Source organism: Ambystoma mexicanum, chromosome 7p (assembly GCF_040938575.1).
Source record: "Ambystoma mexicanum isolate Mex_15411 chromosome 7p, UKY_AmexF1_1, whole genome shotgun sequence".
Taxonomy (NCBI): domain Eukaryota; kingdom Metazoa; phylum Chordata; class Amphibia; order Caudata; family Ambystomatidae; genus Ambystoma; species Ambystoma mexicanum.
Genome location: NC_090939.1, coordinates 672,801,931 through 672,823,039, shown reverse-complemented (window position 1 = coordinate 672,823,039; position 21,109 = coordinate 672,801,931). Strand labels below are relative to the sequence as shown.

General features: G+C 45.9%; 1 protein-coding gene across 5 annotated transcripts in view; it reads right to left on the bottom strand.

Moving 5' to 3' along the window:
* Window positions 1–21,109, bottom strand: part of ARHGEF7 (Rho guanine nucleotide exchange factor 7) — a 1,715,641-nt gene that overhangs the window by 984,297 nt on the left and 710,235 nt on the right. For all 5 annotated transcript variants that reach the window (XM_069636766.1, XM_069636768.1, XM_069636767.1 and 2 more), the window contains 2 exons: window positions 7,433–7,527; window positions 7,154–7,249 (listed from right to left, as the gene is read on the bottom strand). In XM_069636766.1, coding sequence (XP_069492867.1) covers window positions 7,154–7,249; window positions 7,433–7,527 — 191 coding nt within the window. The remainder of the gene's footprint in view (window positions 1–7,153; window positions 7,250–7,432; window positions 7,528–21,109) is intronic.

Below are 21,109 nucleotides of genomic sequence, written 5' to 3'. Positions count from 1 at the left end.
AAGCACATCCACCAATTTCTTCAACCCTTCCCTTAAGGGTTTATCTTTATACACGGCATTGCACATAGTAAAAAGAGCTTTTAAAAATCAATATTCTGGATCTTTCAGTTCCTCGTCCACCGATGAGGTCCGAGGTTGAACATTCTGAATTGTTTACTGGAGATGAGGCGTACACACTTGCCACATTCTTGGCCAAGTATGGTGATCTAGCCAAATCTGTAGCAGGTAGACTATTTATCATGTCGTGTGAATAAGTTGGCTGTAGTTTACTCAACGACTCAAGGTTTAGAGACCCAAGCATACATTTCAAAGGGAATGATTATCGATTGGGTCTAAGTGGGAAGAATCACTGGCACTCATAATGCCTTCCAAAGACGTGTGGCGATTATCGAGGTCGCCATCACTTGGGTCGGGCTTTTAGGCTTCAAAAGGGAGATTTTCTCTTGGCCAACCTCAGGCTGGCCCCTTTTCTTCCACTTTGTGTTGATAATCCTAACTGCTGCCCCGTTTTGGGAGGGCCTTCCCCTTCTTAGTACCAAAGAGAGATTTTGGCTTGGAGCCACTCAGTATTTTTTTACATGCCGCCCTAACCGCACTGCATAGCTCGTAATTATTTAAAATCACGGGCATGCTGTTGAATTATAGCACCTACTATGAAGTGCTTGTATGTAATCGAGATTGCAGTGCCACCAATTGCCTCTTTTCCTAAGAGCCCCCAGTTCCTCTCTGCAATCTTCACATGTGACTTGCTGTTAGGCAGAAACCTGTGCAGTTCCCTTGGGGAACACTGCAAAAGATTTAAGACTACAGGTATAGCAGTAAACCCACTTGGTAGCAGTCCGCACCACCCAGATTTACCTGGTAGCTGTGGCTGAGCAGTCAGACTCCCCTCAAGAAGAGTTAGGCAGTATGTAAAGTATACACAATAGGTACTCAAATACAATAGCACAAGCAAACACTGACCAGAGCTTGGTTTCAAATGTATATAGTTATTTATTTATTACACACATAAGTTGAAATCACTCTATCAAAATATAGTAAAAACACTTCAAACACAGTTATAATGAAAGCAGTTTCAACCCTTACTCCTATCTAGACAACTCTAAGTTAACACCACTTAATTAAAACAGAGGTGAGCGCTTAACGTTAGATGACACTCTAGTAGGTTCAAGGAAGGGATAAAAAAGAAACAGAAATGGGTTAAACACACCACTCTAAGGTCCAGAACACTTGCAATAGGCTCAAAGAAGCACAAAGTCACAGGTGAGCAAAAGTCACTAGGCAGGGCCCACTCTTAGAGTAGCCGGAGCGAAAATGTGCCCAAGATCACACTGTTATTAGGGATTCAAAGTCTTGCAAAGAGTTAGAAAGAGTTTAGAGTGGCTTAGAAAGTTTAGCCAGGGTGTTCCAGGCACTCCCAGGTTCGGAAGCCGGGGGCTAAATCTACCCCGTACAGTCGGTGGCAAGGGAAGCCAGGCGGAACACGGTACCTTAAGCGGAAAGGGTCCTCCAGCGGTGGCAGTTGTTCCAGGCAGTGGCAGCAAGGCTCGACGTCGGTCAGGGGAGAAGAAGTTCTCGCTGAAGAGCAGAAGAAGAAGGTCGTTGCACTGCCCGGGAAGAAACCAACCGCGGAGTCCTCCGGTTAAAGGGTTGTACCGACTTTCGCGGTTAGGGTTAAAAATGTGGTATTGCGGTTGCCGGGGTGCTTGGCACGGGCAAGGCGGCCACGAGATACCTCGAGAAGCGAAAAGAAGGTAAAAACTGGTTGTCCCCACCAGTCAAGGGAAGGAGCCACTCCGTTAAGAGTTCTCCTCGGTCGTCGGGAAAAGTGGTGAGACGGTTCAGCAGGGCTCCACCGGGTGGTGTCGTCGAAGCAGGTCGGCTCAGCTCTTCCCTCGTCGGATTCTTGGTCCTGTGGCGACTTCTGAAGTTCCAGTCCCCAAAGCCCTGCTTTTATGCAGCAAACCCCCATTCACCCAGCCTAGCTGTCACTCAAACATGCTAAGTGGTGAGACGGCCGGCTCACCACTTGGGCCAATCAGGACGGAGTGCGACTTGAGTTACCAAGGTAACTCAGTCCAGGGTGCCTAAATCCCCCTCCACCCCTCCTAAGTACCTCAGACAGAGTGGCACCACTTTGGAGGGCTTCTGTGGAGAAGCCCGCCAAAAGTGGAACAAAGGGCTCCACTTTGGGTCAGAGTTACAGAGGCGAACGCCAACGCCATTTTAGAATCAAGTTTTGGCAAAAAGTCCCAACCGGAGTTATAATAATAAATATATAAACCGGCGGTATGTTTAAGGCTACCGTAAATAAATAATTAAATGTGTTAGCCTAAAACAATGGGAAATCCCATAGGGAAATATTCGCGGTCGAATATAAAAAGTAGTTTCCACTGCCACCAGCCAAAACTCGATCAGGGGGGACGGAGACGTGCCCCCTCGACTAACAGACCCTGGGGCAATCGAATTGCCCCAGCCAGTACGTCCACAATATGATGGTTTGTACTGGTTCTGTTCAGGATTCAAGACTAGCAAAGTCTTTGGTGACTTTACATGCCCTGGGAGACAGTAGTCAGTCCCAGGGTATGGAGTCTATGTTGGGGAGTCCCTAGGACACCCCTGGGTCACGGCACAGAGGGTGCTGTGTAACCCACATCACAAAAATACATGAGGCCCTATGGAGTAAAAGACCCCATAGCCCATTCAACACAAGGTTTAACCAAGAAAAAACACTTCAACATGTCCAAGAGTGAGGGTAAGAGAGTCTCACTCTTGGCAGGAGAAACAAAGAAACCCCAGAAATCCAGCAAAGCTGCTGGGGGACTCACTAGGTAGGGAAATTCAGCCTAAACAGAGAATTCTCCCTAACACTTGCTTATCAGAGCTAGGTGGATTTGTTTAATGAGGGGCATTCGTTTTTATTTTCTGATCCCGTTAACACCTCTGCACTATGGGAGTTACAGCCTCTTGCACTCCGCCACACCACTCCTCTGAACTCCTCAAAGCTGCCAATACTACAAGGAAGAACGGCAATGGGCAGCAACCAAGTGCCCTGTGCCATACTCCGGCACCAATGTGATTAACGTTAGCTGGAGCAACCCCCCCACCCCGCAGCTTGCGCAATAAAACCAATAAAAACTGGTGCGCCTTACGCCGTATCCAGCGTTTTCGGTGTTCAAGCTTGGAGGCGTTGCACCTTGTCACAGAGCTAATGAAGCTCATTTCAGGTAATGTTAGCTGCCTCCGTGGGTAGATGGATGCAATAGCATATAGGTACAACTGGAACCGTAGAGTTGTATCCAGTACCCAACACAGGACGGTACGTGTCTGCACGGCACTCTCCATCTCTACACCCTCCGACTCAGTGTTCGAGGCATGCACCACTCTACGTTTCTACATCTCATCTCTTGGAGCGTCAAGAAGCACCGTTTCTCTGCCCTCAAAACCGCAGAACTGCACACCTGCTTTCGACAGGTCTCATTCACTGCTGTACACTGCATGATGTCTGCTCTGAACCTCTTCCTGGCAAAGTCCATGGTTATATGTTCTCAACATTTTTGGAAAGGGAGGATCTCCTTAATAACATACAAGAGACAAATATTACTACTACATTTTCATGTGTGTTTTTTATTAAGCCTTTTTGTCATTTAAGATATTCAGAATAATGTCCATCGCAGAGCAAAATCAGGATATCGGATTCAGCAAACCTTTATTTGACATCGGTCATAAGCATCAATAGATTCTAAACAATTACATCATGGGGTTTCCCATAAGTTAGTTTGGGGGCAGTGTTACTAAAAGAATGTGCTGAGATTTTAAGTTATCAATTATCAAAGGATTAGTACTGCTCATACCTACTATTCATTCTAAAATTTTTACTAGGATCGGATAGTTCACCAGATCGAACCAGACACAATGTCCAAAAGACTAAAGGGAAAAGCGACCCTTGCACCTGCCGCCAAGAGCACACTGCACATGCAAATGGGCTGTTGAGGCCCCCCATTTCATGTAAAGATTAAATAATCATGGCCTACAGAGGGGTAGACATTGATTGCCGTCAAAGTGTGTTTCAATCTGGCACTTTTCCAATAGCTTCCCCACAAGTGGTAGAAAGGTATTGTGCAGAAAAAAAACTGGAGACTGTTATGCTTGAGCTAAAACATGGCGCTGGTGCGCAGTGTATTCTGGGGGCACTCAGAGCGGTTCCCAGTCAATTGGTCGAAAAAATTTGGTCGACAGGACAATTGGTCGACACCATTTGGTCGAATGCCAAATGGTCGAATTTTTTTTTTTTTTTTTTTTACACTTTTTTTTTTTTTTTTTGGGGGGGTCCCCCCCCCAACCCCCTTTTTTTCTATTTTTTTTTTTCGACACACGAAAACCCACAAAACACATATATATATATAAAAAAAAAAAAAAAATCGACCATTTACCATTCGACCAAATGGTGTCGACCAAATGTCCTGTCGACCAGTTTGCTGTCGACCAATTGACTGGACACCACTCAGAGCCATAATGGATATTTACTCCATGCCTCAGTGAAAAGCTGTACTTACCTTGCTGAGAGCTGAATTTACTTTGCTGAAGAAAACATGCTTTCCAAACCTGGTATGCAGTCAAGGTCATTCTGCTGGGAAAGCTGGTTTTGTTATGTCTTGTTATGAGTTATGGGACTGTTTTCCGTGGCGTTTGTTCTTAGGAGAGGGAAGCGCTTTGCTCTTTGAGGTTACTGTCGGTTGACCCAGCTGGCAACCAATGGTTACCCATCAATGCGCAAGTGCATTGCCAGAAGGTTCGAGAAATTACCACCCCTTTTTGAGGAGTGCATATATGCAGAACCCCTCAACGGTTAGACGGGACAAGTACAAAGACCTCAGTCAGAAGGGGGACGCCTTTTGTCCGGCATACCTGTGGGCTGTTGTGCTCTCGGCCTGGCTGTTATCGGGATCTTCCAGCCGCTTCTGGCGAGATGAGGGATTCAGTTACGCCCACGGTGATGTATTTTCTTTTGAATTCTCTGTCTTTTCTGTGATTTATTTCTGTGTTATCACTTGTTGCTTCCAAGCTTTGAATAAATAGCCGTATAAATGCTCATTACTTTCTAAGCGTGCGTGTCGTCTTAAGTCATTGTGTCGTCTACCTGCGTTTAAAGTATTGGCTCTGCAATTGCGCTGGTGATTAATGACTGTCCGTGCACTCTGGACGAGCAATACAGAGGCTTAGTGTCAAAATTGTATTTCTTCAGGAAAAGAGCAGCTTTCTCACATTGCTTTCTATCAGGGAGCATGTATCCAAACAATCTCAAAATCAATACAAGCAGCAGGCATGATTTATGAAGATTCTTTTCCACTAAAAGAAAAATATATGTTCACTCACTCACAATCCAGAGCACTTTTACTAAATCGCATACTTATTAGAAGTACTTTGGAAATCAACGAAGCACAAATATTTTGGCCCACCTGTACTAATAAAGAGTAACATGAGCATTTGGCAGATAAAATACATTTCTAGTAAAGGTCAGTCTGGACCTCATCGATCTGGCTAGTGGAACAAGTAGCTTATGTAAACAGCAAAAAATGGACTGACTTAGCCGTTAGCATGGATAATACCACTCCTGAAAAAACCTACCTTATGCCCCTTATCCCTGATGAATTACAGACCAATTACAAATACAGCATTTCTTCTTAAAATTCTAGACAGGGTTGCCTACAATCAAAACTCTGTATATCTTAATAATCATAATATACTGAATAAACATCAATTGGCTATAGAAAACACCATGGCACAGAGACAGCTCTTCTTAATCTGAAATCCAAATTATTGGAAGCAATGGATGTAGGACACATTTCATTGCCGATTCTTGATCTTTTGGCGGCATTCGACCTGGTGCAATCTTGGCTTAAGGGGTACAGTGGATTTTATCTTTCCTAAGTGACAGGCAGGGTAGGGTGACTAGTGCAGAGGCAGAGTCGGAACCAGTCAAATTAGCTTATGGAGTACCGCAGGATGCATGTTCATCTCCGTGCATGTACAACATCTTTATGGTGCCATTCTTTGATATGCTGGAATCCAAGGGCGTCATGTTTCCAACTATGCCGACGACACACAATGCGTCATCCCACTAACAGGAATACACAGCACGGATGAAGTAGAAATGAATAAGATTCATGACACAATCCAGATATGGATGGTGAACAACGGTTTAGCACTGAATAATGATAAGACGGAGCTAATAGTGGTGGGAACAATCAGTAAACTGGCCAAATTAGGAACCGCATTTAATAGCTTTAAAATTGCAGACTGTTACATTGATACCCTAAAGAAGGTCAAAACTCGGAGTATAACGTTGGATCAAACCTTATCAATAAAACCCCAAGTTAACAACCTCCCATCCTCCTTCACGTACTATCTCAAGCTTTTGACACATCTTCGGCCTCTAGTATCACAAAAAAATGCGGAAACAATAGCCAGAGCCATAATCGACACTAAGATAGACTACTGCTGTAGTTTACTTATAGGGACCACACAAACAGAAATGAATCGACTACAAGTTATACAAAATATCGCAGTGAGCATAGTCAAAGGTCTCAAATAGAGAGACCATGTATCTGAACATAGGAGAAGCCTGCACTGGCTGCCAGTTCGAGCTAGAATTCAATTTAGATGGATTCTAATAGTTCATAAATGTCGTGCATGCAGTATCCAAACCTACCTCTGCAAAGGGGTGGTAGAGAAACACAAGCAGAGGAAGCTGAGATCCAGCAACACCCATCTAGTGGAAACACTGATATCTAAAACTAGCAAAACACTTAAGGGAGCCTTCAGCATGGCTACACCCATAGCATGGAATGCTATACCACAAGACGTAAGGGAAACAGAGTCGGTGGATTCCTTTAAAAAGAAATGAAAGACTATGCTTTTCTATTAGACTCCTCAATAACGAATTGTCCGAAGGAATAATCAGAGATCTATTTGCAAGATTGTACCATTGTCAATGCTTGGTTCCCTATGTTTCATGTGCGCCGATAAGCCTTCAGGTATCCTGGTGCGTGTTAGAAATGTATTAAAGTAAAGTAAAGCCATTCATAGATTTTGCAAACAAAAATGGAAACGCCTCTTAACAACTGAAATGCAAATATTTATCCATACTTACTTAGTGCATTCTTCCAAAGATTGGACTAACGTCTGTTGGAAAGACAAGATGTCCTCTAAGTTTCCAAGTAAGTATGACGTGTTTGTGGAGTTTAATCTAGAATAAAACATAACAGAACCAGTTTAGCTCTTGGTTAAACCTGTCCTGTGCAAGCAAAGGTAATTGATAAGGCAGTACTTAGCCCCTCACACTAGCCTGCTGACGAAAGAGCATGTCACAGACTACAAATATCATACACAGTAAAATTTCAACAATGGCTCATTCACATCACAAACTTACTTTTCACTAACTTGTAAAGGCCGTAAGTAACTTGTAAGCATTGTCTGGATTTCCTTGAAATATTCGTTTTCAGTTTCTAAAATATTCTGTAGCACCTGAAACAGAGTGATAGAATGAAAAGGTTTGTATTGACAACAAACATGCAAGGAGCTCAATTTGCAACTAATATTTTGATCATTAGCCTGCTACATAGATACGATTTTTCGCACCACCAAGCATACAAACAATTGTCAAACAACATAATCTACAGCAAGTGACCCACTCAGATTACCATAGTTTCATTATCCCAAGCGAAAAGAATAGGACCGGATAATTGGTTCATCACGTCAAATAGGAGGGAAAACTCAGGAGAGGAAAAAAAACGATCACTTGGTAGCCTAGCAACGACCAACCAATCCCATGTAGACACCCTTTAATGCACACTTCTGGGCCATATTAACTATGATGCACCTAGGCATTGATAAATGGCACATCCAGCCACAGCAACAGAAAGGGGTCGATAGGGTACAAGCAAGTAAGCAAGGTTAGCATGTTGCAAGTGACAAACCAACCTGGACATCACCTCTGTAAATGGCATTCAGGGTGTAAAACCTGACAGACATTGCAAATAAAAGTGGCTGTTGCCCTGCATATTGCATGGCTATACATAGTTCAGGAGGGGCTTAGGTGCTTTTGCCGTTCTGGGACAGTAACTAATGCAGTTGGACAAAAATAATGTTTTTTCTCCAGTATGCAGCAAATAGGCATTGAAACCAGTTCAGCTTTGGTAAGAATGTGATAACCTGTACAAGACAAATGCTTGGGACGTTGAATGTACAATATCTGGCTTGTGGAATCTCTCTTTTACCACACTAGACTGTGTGAATGGTTTTCTCCTTGTTCTGGTGGAGATCAGTTACAACAAGAAAAGATGATGCATTGCTCCGAACCGTTTAAACCCACTGCACCACTGTACATGGCAGGATCAAAAAAGATACACAAGATGGCTGCACTTCACACAAACTTCACCGACATTCTGTGATCTACTGGGCTCAGTCATCACAGGGAAATGTGGCATGCTAATAGGCCACAGTACGCTTAGGAAAGCAGTGGCGCATCATAAATTGTCTTTAGACTGTAAAATACTGTACTTGATAATACCACCATACAACAAGACATGACAGCACACTTGTGGGCATTGGAGACTGCATTGGAGACTGAAGAGGTATTGTTTTGTACAGAAGAGGGGTGTTGAGCCTACAACAAATGTTTGTTTGTTTATTTATTGTGCGCGCTGGACCCACAGGGCGCATCTGACAAAAGGGCTTACAACTTAGCAACAGACGTTACAAGTTTACAGAAGTTACAAGTTTACAGAACATGGTAGAACAGTTTTCTTGGCTCCACAGGATGAGGGTTAGGCAATAGAGTACAAGTACAAGCGGTATGCTGACAACAAGTCAGCAGGCTGACGTAACAAGATAGCAAATCTATATCAGGTACAATACATGCGGTAGGTGTGTGGGGAGAATGAGGGTTACATAGCATTCTCAGTGAGCCATTTTATTGTGTTCTTTCTGAATTTGTTGAACTTTAGGTCAGATCTAAGAGCGTGAGGTAGGGAGTTCCACAATTGAGCTGCCCTAACTGGGAAGCTGGACCCTCCAATAGTGGACAGTTTAAATCTGGGCACTAGAAGGCAGTTGGGGCTGGTTATTCTTGTTGGTCTAGTAGAATCCTTTCTAATAAATTGTTCTGTTAAGTAGCTAGGGGCTTTGTTGTTTAAGCATTTGTGGATGAGGAAGGCAGATTTGAGGTTGATTTTTTCTTGGGTAGAGAGCCATTTATGTTTCCTTCTTATTTCAGAAATATTTACTCTTCTGGGAATACTTAGGGACGTTCTAAGTGCATTATTTTGGAGCACTTGTATTCTGTAGATGGTTTGTTTAGAAGCCCCTATGTAGAGGGAATTACAATAATCTAATTTTGAGAGGATAAGGGCTCTGGATAACATCAGGCAACTGTCATCTGATAGGAATTGTTTCCCGGCTCAAATTAATTTACATGTATAGGCCGTGGATGAGGCCAATGAGTTTACCTGCTTGGTAAAGGATAAGGTCGAATCGAGATGGTTTTACTTCTCTGGCGACCTTGATGGTGTTCCCATCGATGACGAATGCTGAATAATTAGGGTTGAGTTTAGCGATGCAAGCTGTGGTACCCATGATGATAAGCTCCGTTTTATCATCGGTCAGGCATAGGCCATGGTTGGCCATCCATGCCTGAACGATGCTATAGACTCTGTTCACAGCAGCCAGATCTTCCACATAATCCCCGGTAAGTGGTAGGAGAATCTGGGTATCATCTGCGTAATTGGTATAGGTGATACCCAGATTGTCAAGATCGTCAAAGAGAGGCTTGGTGAAGATATTGTAGAGTGTTGGCGAGACACAAGATCCCTGGGGCACTCCACAAGTGATGGGTATCCGGTCTGCTGCCGCTGAGGGGGAGAACACCCTCATAGTCCTGTCACTAAGGAATGACGGTATCCAGACTATAGCCTCCCCTGAAAAGTGAGCCGCAGAGTCCAGGTGATTACACAGGACTCTGTGGTCCACCAGGTCAAAGGCGGCTGAGAGGTCTAGTAGGAGAAGGAGGAGGAGTGCTAATTTACCCTCGTCTCTGAGTGAGTCTATTTGGGCCTTTAAATCTACAAAGGTAGGCCACAACTAGGTTCAAGGAGTCATGGTAGAGTGGAAGAGAAGCAGGCACATCACTGAATTGAAGCGAACTACATCAAAGATGATCTGCACATGGCGGGCGTGAAGGCTTGGCAATTAATGGGCAGAGCCCTTATCCAATCGAGCACAACGATGGGAAGAAGCTCACAGTATGTAACAGCGTATGCCCATTTCTGGTCGGGAAGGTCTCAATATTATCAACCACACACAGATGCAAGAGACCAAAAGATTTTTAAAAAAACATCGGGGACATTAACCTCATGGTAAAGAGGCATGCCCTATAGGGTTATATATAGGGTTGGGGTAAGGGATGAAAACGGGTGGGGTTACAGTGAAACGGGGACTCAGGGGGGAGCCCCCCCAAATAAAAACATTCTGTATTTTTTGCAGTAATTAAGGGTTTGTTCAAAAAGTTTTAGATGTTACAGTTTTCGTTAAAATCACAGTGAACCGTACAGGCAGGGAAAAGTCAGACTGAATCTGCCAACTTCTACGAGTGTTTTGATGCATCACATGAAGATGAAAAGGTCACAGTATGAGCATGCTTTAAGAATGGCCAATGTATTCATCCTGGGACAATCTGTGCATCCTGGCCTCATCTGCCACAGACCACCATGAAGCAATCTGCAGAGGGCCAAGTTACACCCGACAGGCTCAAAACATGGAGGATAAATTTAGATTGCCTGTGAAGAGATCCGGTAAACTGGGAGAGCAGTGGCACAGGGATGATGATTTTGTGGTAAGCTGAAGAGAGGGAGGGGATATTACATTATGTGATGCATAAAGGGACGTTTGATTATCCCTGTACTCTCCAATAAATATGCAACATGAGAGGAGTTAATCATCATCCAAAAGGCTCCAGCAGATCTAAAAGGGCACGGAAAGGTGACGCTAAAGCTAAGTGTATGAACTTATCAGCAGGGTCATGTTTTTCTGAAAATCTTAGGGTCTTGGTAGCTATTTATTGTTATTTTCTTTAACTGTGCGACGTTCAAACTGTTGTTATTTAAAAGCGCCAGGTGTTTGCTGGTGGGTAATGTCACAAGTTACAACAAATGAGAAAGATAGTATGTTCAATACGACTCATTTACGGCGAAACTACACAAGGACACTATGTTCTTCTTTCCTGGGTCAGTTTCCACTGGACGTTTTACTGGCTTCACATTCTCCTCCTCGTCTCAGAGACCAGGGTCTCTACCTTTTCATTCTCTGCTGCCTCTGGGAACTACCTCCTCTCTATTCAGGGCGCATGCCCTTTCCTGCTCTGCCTTCCCCTTGCTCAGAGCCTTGTCTTCACAATTCTCCACCTTTCCCTGAACTTTGCTTCCTCTGTCTTTTCAAGTCTAGGGCTTCGGACAGGTCTCTAGTCACCTGTCCTTTGGTCTCCTTCCTTTTGGGTATTTCTTCTCTCATGCAATCAGCCTCCCAGGTCTCCAGTTTTTACATTCAGTCTCTTCTATCTGGGTCTTACAATCAGCCTCTCTTCTCCATGAGTTATAATTCACCATTCCAGTACATTGTAAGTCTTATAATCCACCCACCAATGTCATTCTCCTCTCTGGGTCCAACAATCTGCACTTCCACTTCAGTTCTTACAGTCAGCCCATCTTCCTCTCTGCTCCAGCAATCTTCCTTCTCCTCTACACCACACCACAGCTCCTCTGTACCACAAACCTCCCTTCAACTCTTCGGAGCTCGCCCTTCTATAGTGCTTGGCCTGACTAGCTTGCAGCTGAAAGGCAAGGGGAGTGGAGGGGGGCCGTGGGAGATGACATTGATCTGGGCAACCCCCCCAGACCATCGTTCTTCGCCTGCCAAGCCAATACAAAAGGGGAAAGACCATATTCAAATCAGGCTTGGTCCCATCGCAGAATGGGCAGTCCAGCCCGAACTGCTAGGTCACATCCCTTCTGCACGAGACCACAAGCAACCCCAGACACGTTTCAGCCTCTTTGGGACTCATCATTGAGGAGCAGCTTGGGCCTCTAAGCTCAGCCGGCACAGGACTCACTTCTGAACATACCCGTCCCACTCAGGGCGACATAGCAAAACAAAAGAGGTGATGGCTGGAAGGTTTAGAATTAATCAACAAGGCCGAAACATGATTGGGGTGGCTTGCATTTCCGTGCAGAGGGGACCTGGCCAGGCAGTTTGGGTTGGGCTGCTGGTGGCAGTACCTGACTGATTTCCATATGGCTGGACCGCTTCTGCAATGGTGCAGACATGCTATTAAATGGTGGTATGGAAGGTTGCCCAGAGCAGTGCCAGTATTTCAGTTTTATTTAAAACCTTCTACCCATCACTTTTTCGGTTATAGTTTGTATTGAGCATTACTCATATGGGGTGGGGGTTTGGAAAAAATGTTTTTCCTTTGTTTGGTATTTTTGTATTTGCATTTATTTGACATACTCCAAGTGCTGGTATCCTTTGCCTTGCTTTTAATGGAGGGAATGGCTGGAAGCGATTCCGTCTCCCTTGTGCTGGCAATTATGAGGGAGACCTGTGTTATTTCCTCTATGCAGTGTTCCTGGTAGCATGGGAAGGAATTGGAGCTCTGGTTGTGTGTCCAATAACTGGGTAAGGGTGAGGACTGAGCTTCCTGCTGCCACTCTGGATATCCCATGGGAGAGGGGTGTGTGTTCACTAAGCCTTCGGGAGGGGTGGAAAACAATTCTGTGGGTTACCCCGGTCTTCCTCATAATGTTCACGATTCCAAATCTGTAAGTGCATTTTGTTAGACCGGTCAGGGTTTACCTCTGTTGGGAATAAGAGATGATGGGAGATGTGGTACCTTTCTTGTTGGTTTGTTAACATGGTTTCGGCTATCTGGCCCATGGAAATAGTTTCCTACCTTCTGTCTGGCCTAGGTGATGTGACTAGGTCTTTTGTATTGTCTATCCTGGACCCATATTTCCACTTCCTGGATACAGACCGGTATTGGTTTTGTTCAAGAGAGAAATTATGGGGCATGTAGATTTTGCTGGTTTTATTTTCCCAAAGGGATTGATCTATGCCCAGGGATATGCTTTTACTGCACACTATTGCTCCTATAGACCTTGGGATACCATACACAGGTAGCTGTGGCAGAGTCAAGGTGGTCCCTTCACCACAGTAAAGAATGGAAAAGATGCAATAGGAAGTGGTGTGTAGGGTATCATTCACCAATAAAAGTGCTGCATTGCAGATACCGGATACAGACAGGTGTCACGTAGGGGGCCGAGGACAAACTCGGGCAAGGTTATGAATGTGAGTGGCTGCTATGTGTGAATGGGACAGAGTATCAGACGGCCCCAGTTCAAGACGGACACACAGAGATACTCCCGCACCCCACCTGGAGAGTATACGGAAATTTAGCGCCTCACTTCGAGACAGTAATGCCATTTAACCAATCCACTAACAATTTCACCCCTCTGCATACACCTCTCAAACTCTAACCAAACACAACCACTACCCTACAACACAATCCGCACAAACTTCACTACACTGCAACAACAAAGCAAACCACACAGACTCGCACAACAGCATACAACAACTACCGACCGTAAACCCACCCCACCCCCAGCCCAGCTAACAGATTTGCCGGACTTAGGCCGCCAACAGCACATCACTGCTCTCTTGCACTTTTCCAGCATATTCCCACTAGCTCACCCCTCACCCTTCCCTTTTTCAGAGCCAACAGAGCGCCAGGGGACCCCTCCGGTGGTGATAGTGCGTGGTACAAATATCCTTTAACATTAACATAACATAACATACTTAAGAGTTCACATTTCATTATTTTACTGGGCGGATTAGTCAAGAGATTAAATTGTCAGGTACAAGGATGTTGTCATTTTAGGGAGGCTTGCGGGAACAAATTGGTCTTTTAAATGTTAGAAGGTTCCCCAGTCATAAGAACTATGGGCAAGGTTGATTCAAAGGTTTCAAAAGTTGCTCGTTGCTGTATTGTCATTCCTTTCAGATTGCATGAGAGAGCTAGCTGGCCAGTTATAGCGGAGCACACACTGTTCTTCAGTGAATAGTATTTGGCTATTTTTATTAGCTACACTGTTCTAAATCCACAGTAAGGTCTGTGGATGAAAAAACATGTTTGTTGAAACTGGAAGAAACTACTGTACATTCTACATTTCCTGAATAGTCCGGGTGTAAATTGAACGCAAGTACACACTTAAATCCAAGTTGTCAGGGATACATTACTCACCGTAATCGGATTTCTGCTGCTTGTATCTGCTTCGATTCACATGCTCTGCATAGTCCGACATCTAGTGGAAGTCGCGTAGTATTACAAGATTTGTTTTCGAAAGTTGTAAACGGAAGTCAACAGGATGTGTTTAGTAATACTATCCGTAGTGTGACGTGTACTGCACAAATGGTCCTTCACATGTCGAGGTCCCTCAGATTGTTTGTTTCTGACATGAGGTTGCATGAAGTGTAGCGTGAGAACAGAGGTGATCAAGCAGAAACAGTGATAACCCAGAAAACATCTATGCGCCTTCTACTCCAATAGGGGAGGAAGGGTGGACGCATGTGAATCCAAGCAGATACAAGCACCAGAAGAACAAGTTACTTACCAACCGGTAACATTCTTTTGACTGGATGCTCTTCCAAAAGTAAGTAACTTGTTCTTCAAATGGATTGTGTCCTCCAACGTATTCCACATCTTTGACAGACTCCCAAAGCAGTACCAGAAAGATGGAGGAGGGAAAAGAATACCCAATCAGATGGCAGAATAAAGAACTGCATTACCAAAGGCCATATCTTGACCATGGATCGTATCCAAGGAGTAATGTTTAACAAAAGTGTGGATTGAAGCCCATGTGGCTGCTTCACAAATATTCCTAATAGGAACTCCCCGTTGGAGGGCGGTGGAAGTAGCCACGCCCCTACTGAAATGAGCTTGCAACCCTTCAGGAGGGTCCTTACCCGCCAATCGGTAACACTCAGTACTGACGATAATCCACCTGTACAAGAACTGTTTGCTAATAGCCTGGCCCAAACGGTGTCCAGCATATCCCACAATCAGTTGATCGTCCACTCTGACCCTGAACATCCTAGAAATATAAAAGCTCAGAGCTCTCCTAGGATCCAACCTATGTAGTCGCTCCTCTTCCTTAGCAGGATGAGGAGGATAGAACGAAGGAAGAACCACTTTCTGACTCAAATGAAACTCAGACACTACCTTAGGTAGAAAGCAAGGACGTACCCATAGTACTACCCAGTCCTTGTGAAACACATTAAAGGGCGGCTTAGATGAAAGTGCCTGCAATTCACTCACTCTGCGAGCGCAAGTAAACGCAACCAAGAACACTGTCTTGAAGGACAACAATCTCAAAGGACAAGATTGCAAAGGTTCAAACGGAGCACCCATTTGAAATTTCAAAAGGACAACACCTGTTTGCTGCCTGTTTAGTGTCATGGCTGCCGCCTGCCATACCCCCTGGCCGTTCTCTATCGCCTCATCACAAAGTAACACTTGTAGTCGATCTCCTTATTGGCGCTACATCTGCAATGGGTTAATATTCATTATTGCTGTGACATCGCATGCCCAGTCCAATACTATGATGCCGCATCGTTTAACATTATGCATTAGCGCTACATCACCCAACAACATCCCGTTTATCCGACTGCTCCGACACTGCCCACGGCATAATAACACTGGTGCACGGCTTCTGATGCCAGCACTTCTAACTAGCCTACCTACCTCTCTATTAGAATTCTATCCTGCAGGTCTGCACGACCACCCAATACAATCATCATAATGTGATACGCTTTGCTCTAGCAACTTGCCATTGTACTGTCTACTTGATATGCATATAGCGGCCCAGATGCCCACTATGACCTACAAAGTATAGTGGCATTTCTTGCGCAATACTGCATCCTTTTGTTGTGCAAATATGTTGATGTTAAACCTCACTAGCTAAAGTTGCATTTAGATTGCCTGCAATCTGCTCTGCATAGAACCTCATGTGCAACGCTGCATTGACATCATGTGCGAATGTTGATTTTAACCTCACCAGCTAAAGTTGCATTTAGACTTCCGGAAATCTGCTTGACCTCTAACCTCACTAGTATTACTGCATTTAGGCTGTGTGAGACCCCGCTGACTCCAACTTTATTTGCACAGTCACATTCAGACTAACATGCTTTTAACTATGTTGTGACCCTCGCATTCAGGTGAAATACTGCCCCAGACACCCTATGCATTACATTGTGTTTTCAGCTGTGTTGAGATTCTCACATTTAGGTGAAATTCTGCCCTAGTCACTTTATGCATTCCATTGTGTCTCCTGCTGTGTTGGGATCCTCACATTTAGGTGAAACACTGCCCTAGCTATCTTATGCATTCAAATCTAGTTGCTACTAGCGCATCCTAGCAGCACTAAGCGCATCTCTTCCCAAATTGAGTTGCTTCTCATTGCCTCGCAGCCAATTCATTCTGCTCTACCCAGGTGTCACACCAACGCACATCGGTCCAACCAGTGTTAACTAAGTTTACTCCCGGTCACCCTATACTCTTGCCACTACCACTGAGCATGTGTCCATTAATTACTAACTTTCTTGCCTGCATCCTGATCCTTATCAACTCGGCATCACGGCCTTGCACGACTCCTCAGCGACACACCTCGAGACATTGAACCATGCCTAATACCAAGTCCTTATACCCAGATATAAATGACTCAACCACTGCAATTCACCAGCCTCCCTCGTCCTACGATCAATAGGAACCTAGGACTTAGAGCCAGATTAGCAAAAATGTATGAGCCCCTCGCCGGCTCATTGCCTACCCCACAGTATTCCAAAACTTTACCTAGTTCTATCATTAAAAAATCCAACTTGCCACAAAACTCTAACCTTAGACCTTCAATCAGCTCCCCCGCTCAAGGTACTCCTGATTCAACACAGGACAAGCACATTGCTACCGCTAAAAACACAACCAGCCCCAAAATAAAGGGAGCCTTGATCAATGCCAGACAGCTAGTAGCTCACGCTACAGAAATTGCCGACCTGATCCTCAAGGAAGACCTTGACCTCCTTGCCATTACTGAGACCTGGCTACACCCAGCAGCAGGTCCCATGCTTATGTTGGCAGTCCCAGATAATTACTCTATCCTGAGACAAGACCGTCCCAATTCCAGAGGAGGAGGTGTTGCCATCATTCACAAATGCAGTCTTACCTTGAGACTAGCAACACCAACCAATGTCCTATCTTGCGAAACACTCTCAGTTAAAGTCCCACTTACCAACACCCAAACTCTTAACATCCATTTTATCTACCGCCCGCCAGGCCCCATTGGCACCTTTGACGAAGATATTAACACTATCCTCTCCAGAAACCTTACAAGCTCTACCCAAGTTCTCACCCTGGGCGACTTTACTATGGGTTACAATGATCCTGAAAACCATTCTGCCAGCACTATAGTCAACACTCTTTCGGAACTAGGTTTCACGCAAAGAAGTATGTCACCTACACATTCCAAAGGCAGAACACTTGAATGAGTAGCCGATTACAACTGTCTAGCGAACAATACAAATATCTCACCACTAGCCTGGACCGACCACCACCTGGTCTCGTTCCTGCTTTCGACTGGCAGACCCCTACCCCCACCCATTATCAGGGCCCTGCCTACCCTAACAAGAAACGAGAAGAATATGACAGCGGAAAGACTCATCCCGAACCAACTCCCTACACTCAACACACTCCCAGACAACCTGGACCAAGAGACCCTGGTTGAAGAATATAATAAGATCATGGCCACCTCAGTGGACCTAATTGCCCCCCTCAAACTGAGATCAAGCAAACCGAATACGCACCTAAACAAATGGTACACACCATTCCTTAAAAATTAAAGGCAGCAAAAAAGGCACTGTGAGGCCACTTGGAAAAAATCCCCCTTAGCCGCAAATAAACTCAAACTCTCAAAATTAGCCACACTTTACAAAAAAGAAATTTACCTGGCTAAACGTACCTCCTATGACTCTCGCATATCCCATGCAAAATCAAACATGAAGGAACTATTCTCCATCCTGAAAGCAGTAGAAACCCCCATAGTACCTCCCGACACCTGTACTAAAGACAAAATCTGGTGCTCAGAAATTCAAAGCGCCCTAGCAAACAAAATTGCAACCCTCCAAAGTAAAATCGCCCGTAAAAAAGTATCCCTCAATGACACCCTCCCTTCAGAAATACCAGACAAGCCTATGCTTACAGATCTCACTCGCTTCAACTTCTCTAAAGTCACGATTCTTGAAGTAGAAAAAATCATCCTGTCTCTGAAACCTTCCAACTGTCAGGGAGACCTGTGCCCGGCACAGCTCATCAAGGATGCCGCCCGGACCTCTCCCCCTTCATCACGAAACAAATTAATGCCTCCTTCACCACTGGTTCCATCCCCACCAATCTGAAACAATCCTGGGTACGTCCACTATTAAAAAAAAAACACACTTGATCCAGCCACGCCCACAAATTACAGGCCTAGAACAACCATTCCCTTTCTACTATAAATCCTGGACAAGGTTGCCTATGTACAAATTCAGAAGGACCTGGAAGAACACCATGTACTAGGCTCCAGACAATCAGCGTTCCGTCCTCAACACGGGACTGAAACTGCTCTTATTAACCTGATAGCTCAGATCGATACGCTTAGAGACAACGGCCAAATTGCCCTACTCCTCCTCCTCAATCTGTCTGCAACTTTCGACCTGGTCGATCAGTCTGTCCTTTGCACACATCTCCACAAATCAGCTCATTTCTCTGCTGAGGCCATCACCTGAATTACCTCTTTTCTCAATGGTAGAACCATGAGGGTCTTCTCACCCACTGCGGCGGCGGACCCCATACCAATCACGTGGCGTCCCACAGGGCTCCTATGTCCCTCCCACATTGTACAACATATTTACCAAGCCCCTTTTCAATGATGTGGATCATCTCGGTATCACCTACACTAACTATGCAGATGATACCCAGATCCTCCTTCCGCTTTCTGGAGATTATGGAAAGGATTTGGCCTTGCTAAATAGAGTGTACATCATCATCCAGACATGGATGGCCATACATGGACTATGCCTGGGGGGGCGTGGCTTGGAAGCCATGTGAAAGGACGTGCCTGTACGGGAGCTCACGCTGATCCGTACATAATCCGACTGAAACCGCGCAAGGACCGCTGTGATTTGGCGGAAAGTGGGAAGACTGTGAACATGAAGTCCGGCTGCACGCGAGGACACATTTTTACACGGGTTTGTGGTGCGCACGTGTACTTAAGAGCCGAATGAAGCACTGGTGGCGAAATCTCAACGGATGACAAAATGGCCGCCGCCGCTTGACGAGAGGACAAAGGAGCGGTAGATTGGGACCACAGCATACGTGCGCCCTCTCAGCGGAACGAAGGGGGCAGCGCGACCCTGCTTATCTGGGGGGAGCGCCGTACAACCGCGGTGCCTGAGGCGGTCGGGCGAGCTGGGACTCTTAACTGAGTCGTGGTGTATGGGCACGGTGCCTCCGTGGCCCAGACCGGAGCGCGGCCAGAAGGACGCTCCTGACTGGAGATATGTCGAACAAACCTCTGAGGGCGAAGAATAAACAGCCTACGCTCGACGAATACGCCAAGACGTCGCCCTGCCTGGAAGGTGCCAGGAGCAAGGATAAGACTCAGACCAAGGAGATGGCCGCCGGGGGTGCGAACCAGGAGGTCCTCGCTGCGATCGCGGACCTGAAAGCGACGTGGGGGACCAAGCTCCAACTTGCTGTGGTCGAATTGAAGACTGCGTTGGAACTACAGGTCGGGGCGGTGCAGGAGGAGGTGAACCTCCTGAGGCAGGATGTACGAGCCCTGGCTGAGCGCACGGAAACTCTGGAAAAGGAGATGGGCCCTACTGTGGCAGACTGCACTGCATATAAGCGCGATATCCACGCCCTGGTACAGCGGGTGGGTAACTTGGAAAGTAGGGCTGAAGAGGCGGAAGGACGCGCTCGGAGAAATAACGTTCGCATCGTGGGCCTGCCGGAGGGGGCTGAAGGCCAGAATCCCACGGAGTTTATTGAGAACTTGCTACTGCAGGAGATCACTGGGGGAGCCCTGTCGCAGGGGTTTGCGGTGGAGAGGGCGCATAGGGCCTTGAATAGAAGACCACCGCCGGGGAACCCACCTAGGCCTGTGATCGCCAAGATCCTTAACTATCGGGATCGAGAAAGGATCCTTGAGCACTTTCGTAAGGGGGGCACCATACAGCGAGGAGAGGCGACCATTACTGCCTACCCCGATTACACCCTGCAAGTGCAGCGTAGTCGCATGAACTTTGGAGCGGTCAAGAGGCGATTGCGGGCAGCGGGGTACAAGTATATGTTGCTTTACCCGGCCAGATTGAAGATATTCTTCAAGACTAAGACACTGTTTTTTGACACTCCGGAGGAGGCCATGGAATGGCTCGATGCACAAAACTGTCCTCAAGAGCCAGATGAGCGGATGGCGGATGGAACGGGAAGAGATAAGTGACGCTGCGGGCCCGGTTGGGCTATGAATATTGGTACTGGAATATAGTCGGTGGGACTTTGTTATGGTAGTGTATGCGTTAGGACTTTGAAACATGGTCCGTGTGCGCGGATACGGAAGTGTGGGAGGGGAGCCTCCGGGGGCTGTTCTTTGTACCCCAGCTTGAGTTTAGGTTAGTCACGGTGTGTGGGGTGACACCCTGTCGGGTTCTCTACTTGGGTTCCAGAGAGAACCGAACACAGGGATGCCTGCGATCCAGGGATGGAGCTGGGCAGTTGGTTGGGTTAGGGGGGTGGGGGAGGTCAGTTTTTATATGAGCCTGGGAGAGAAACTGGGGATGGGGGCCCTTGCGGTAGGGGGCAGGCGAGTGGACCTGGGTGAGGGATGGGAGCTACTGATACATCATGGGGGACCTTAGGATACTAACGTGGAACGTTAGAGGGCTTAACAGCTACCTTAAGCGTAACAAGGTC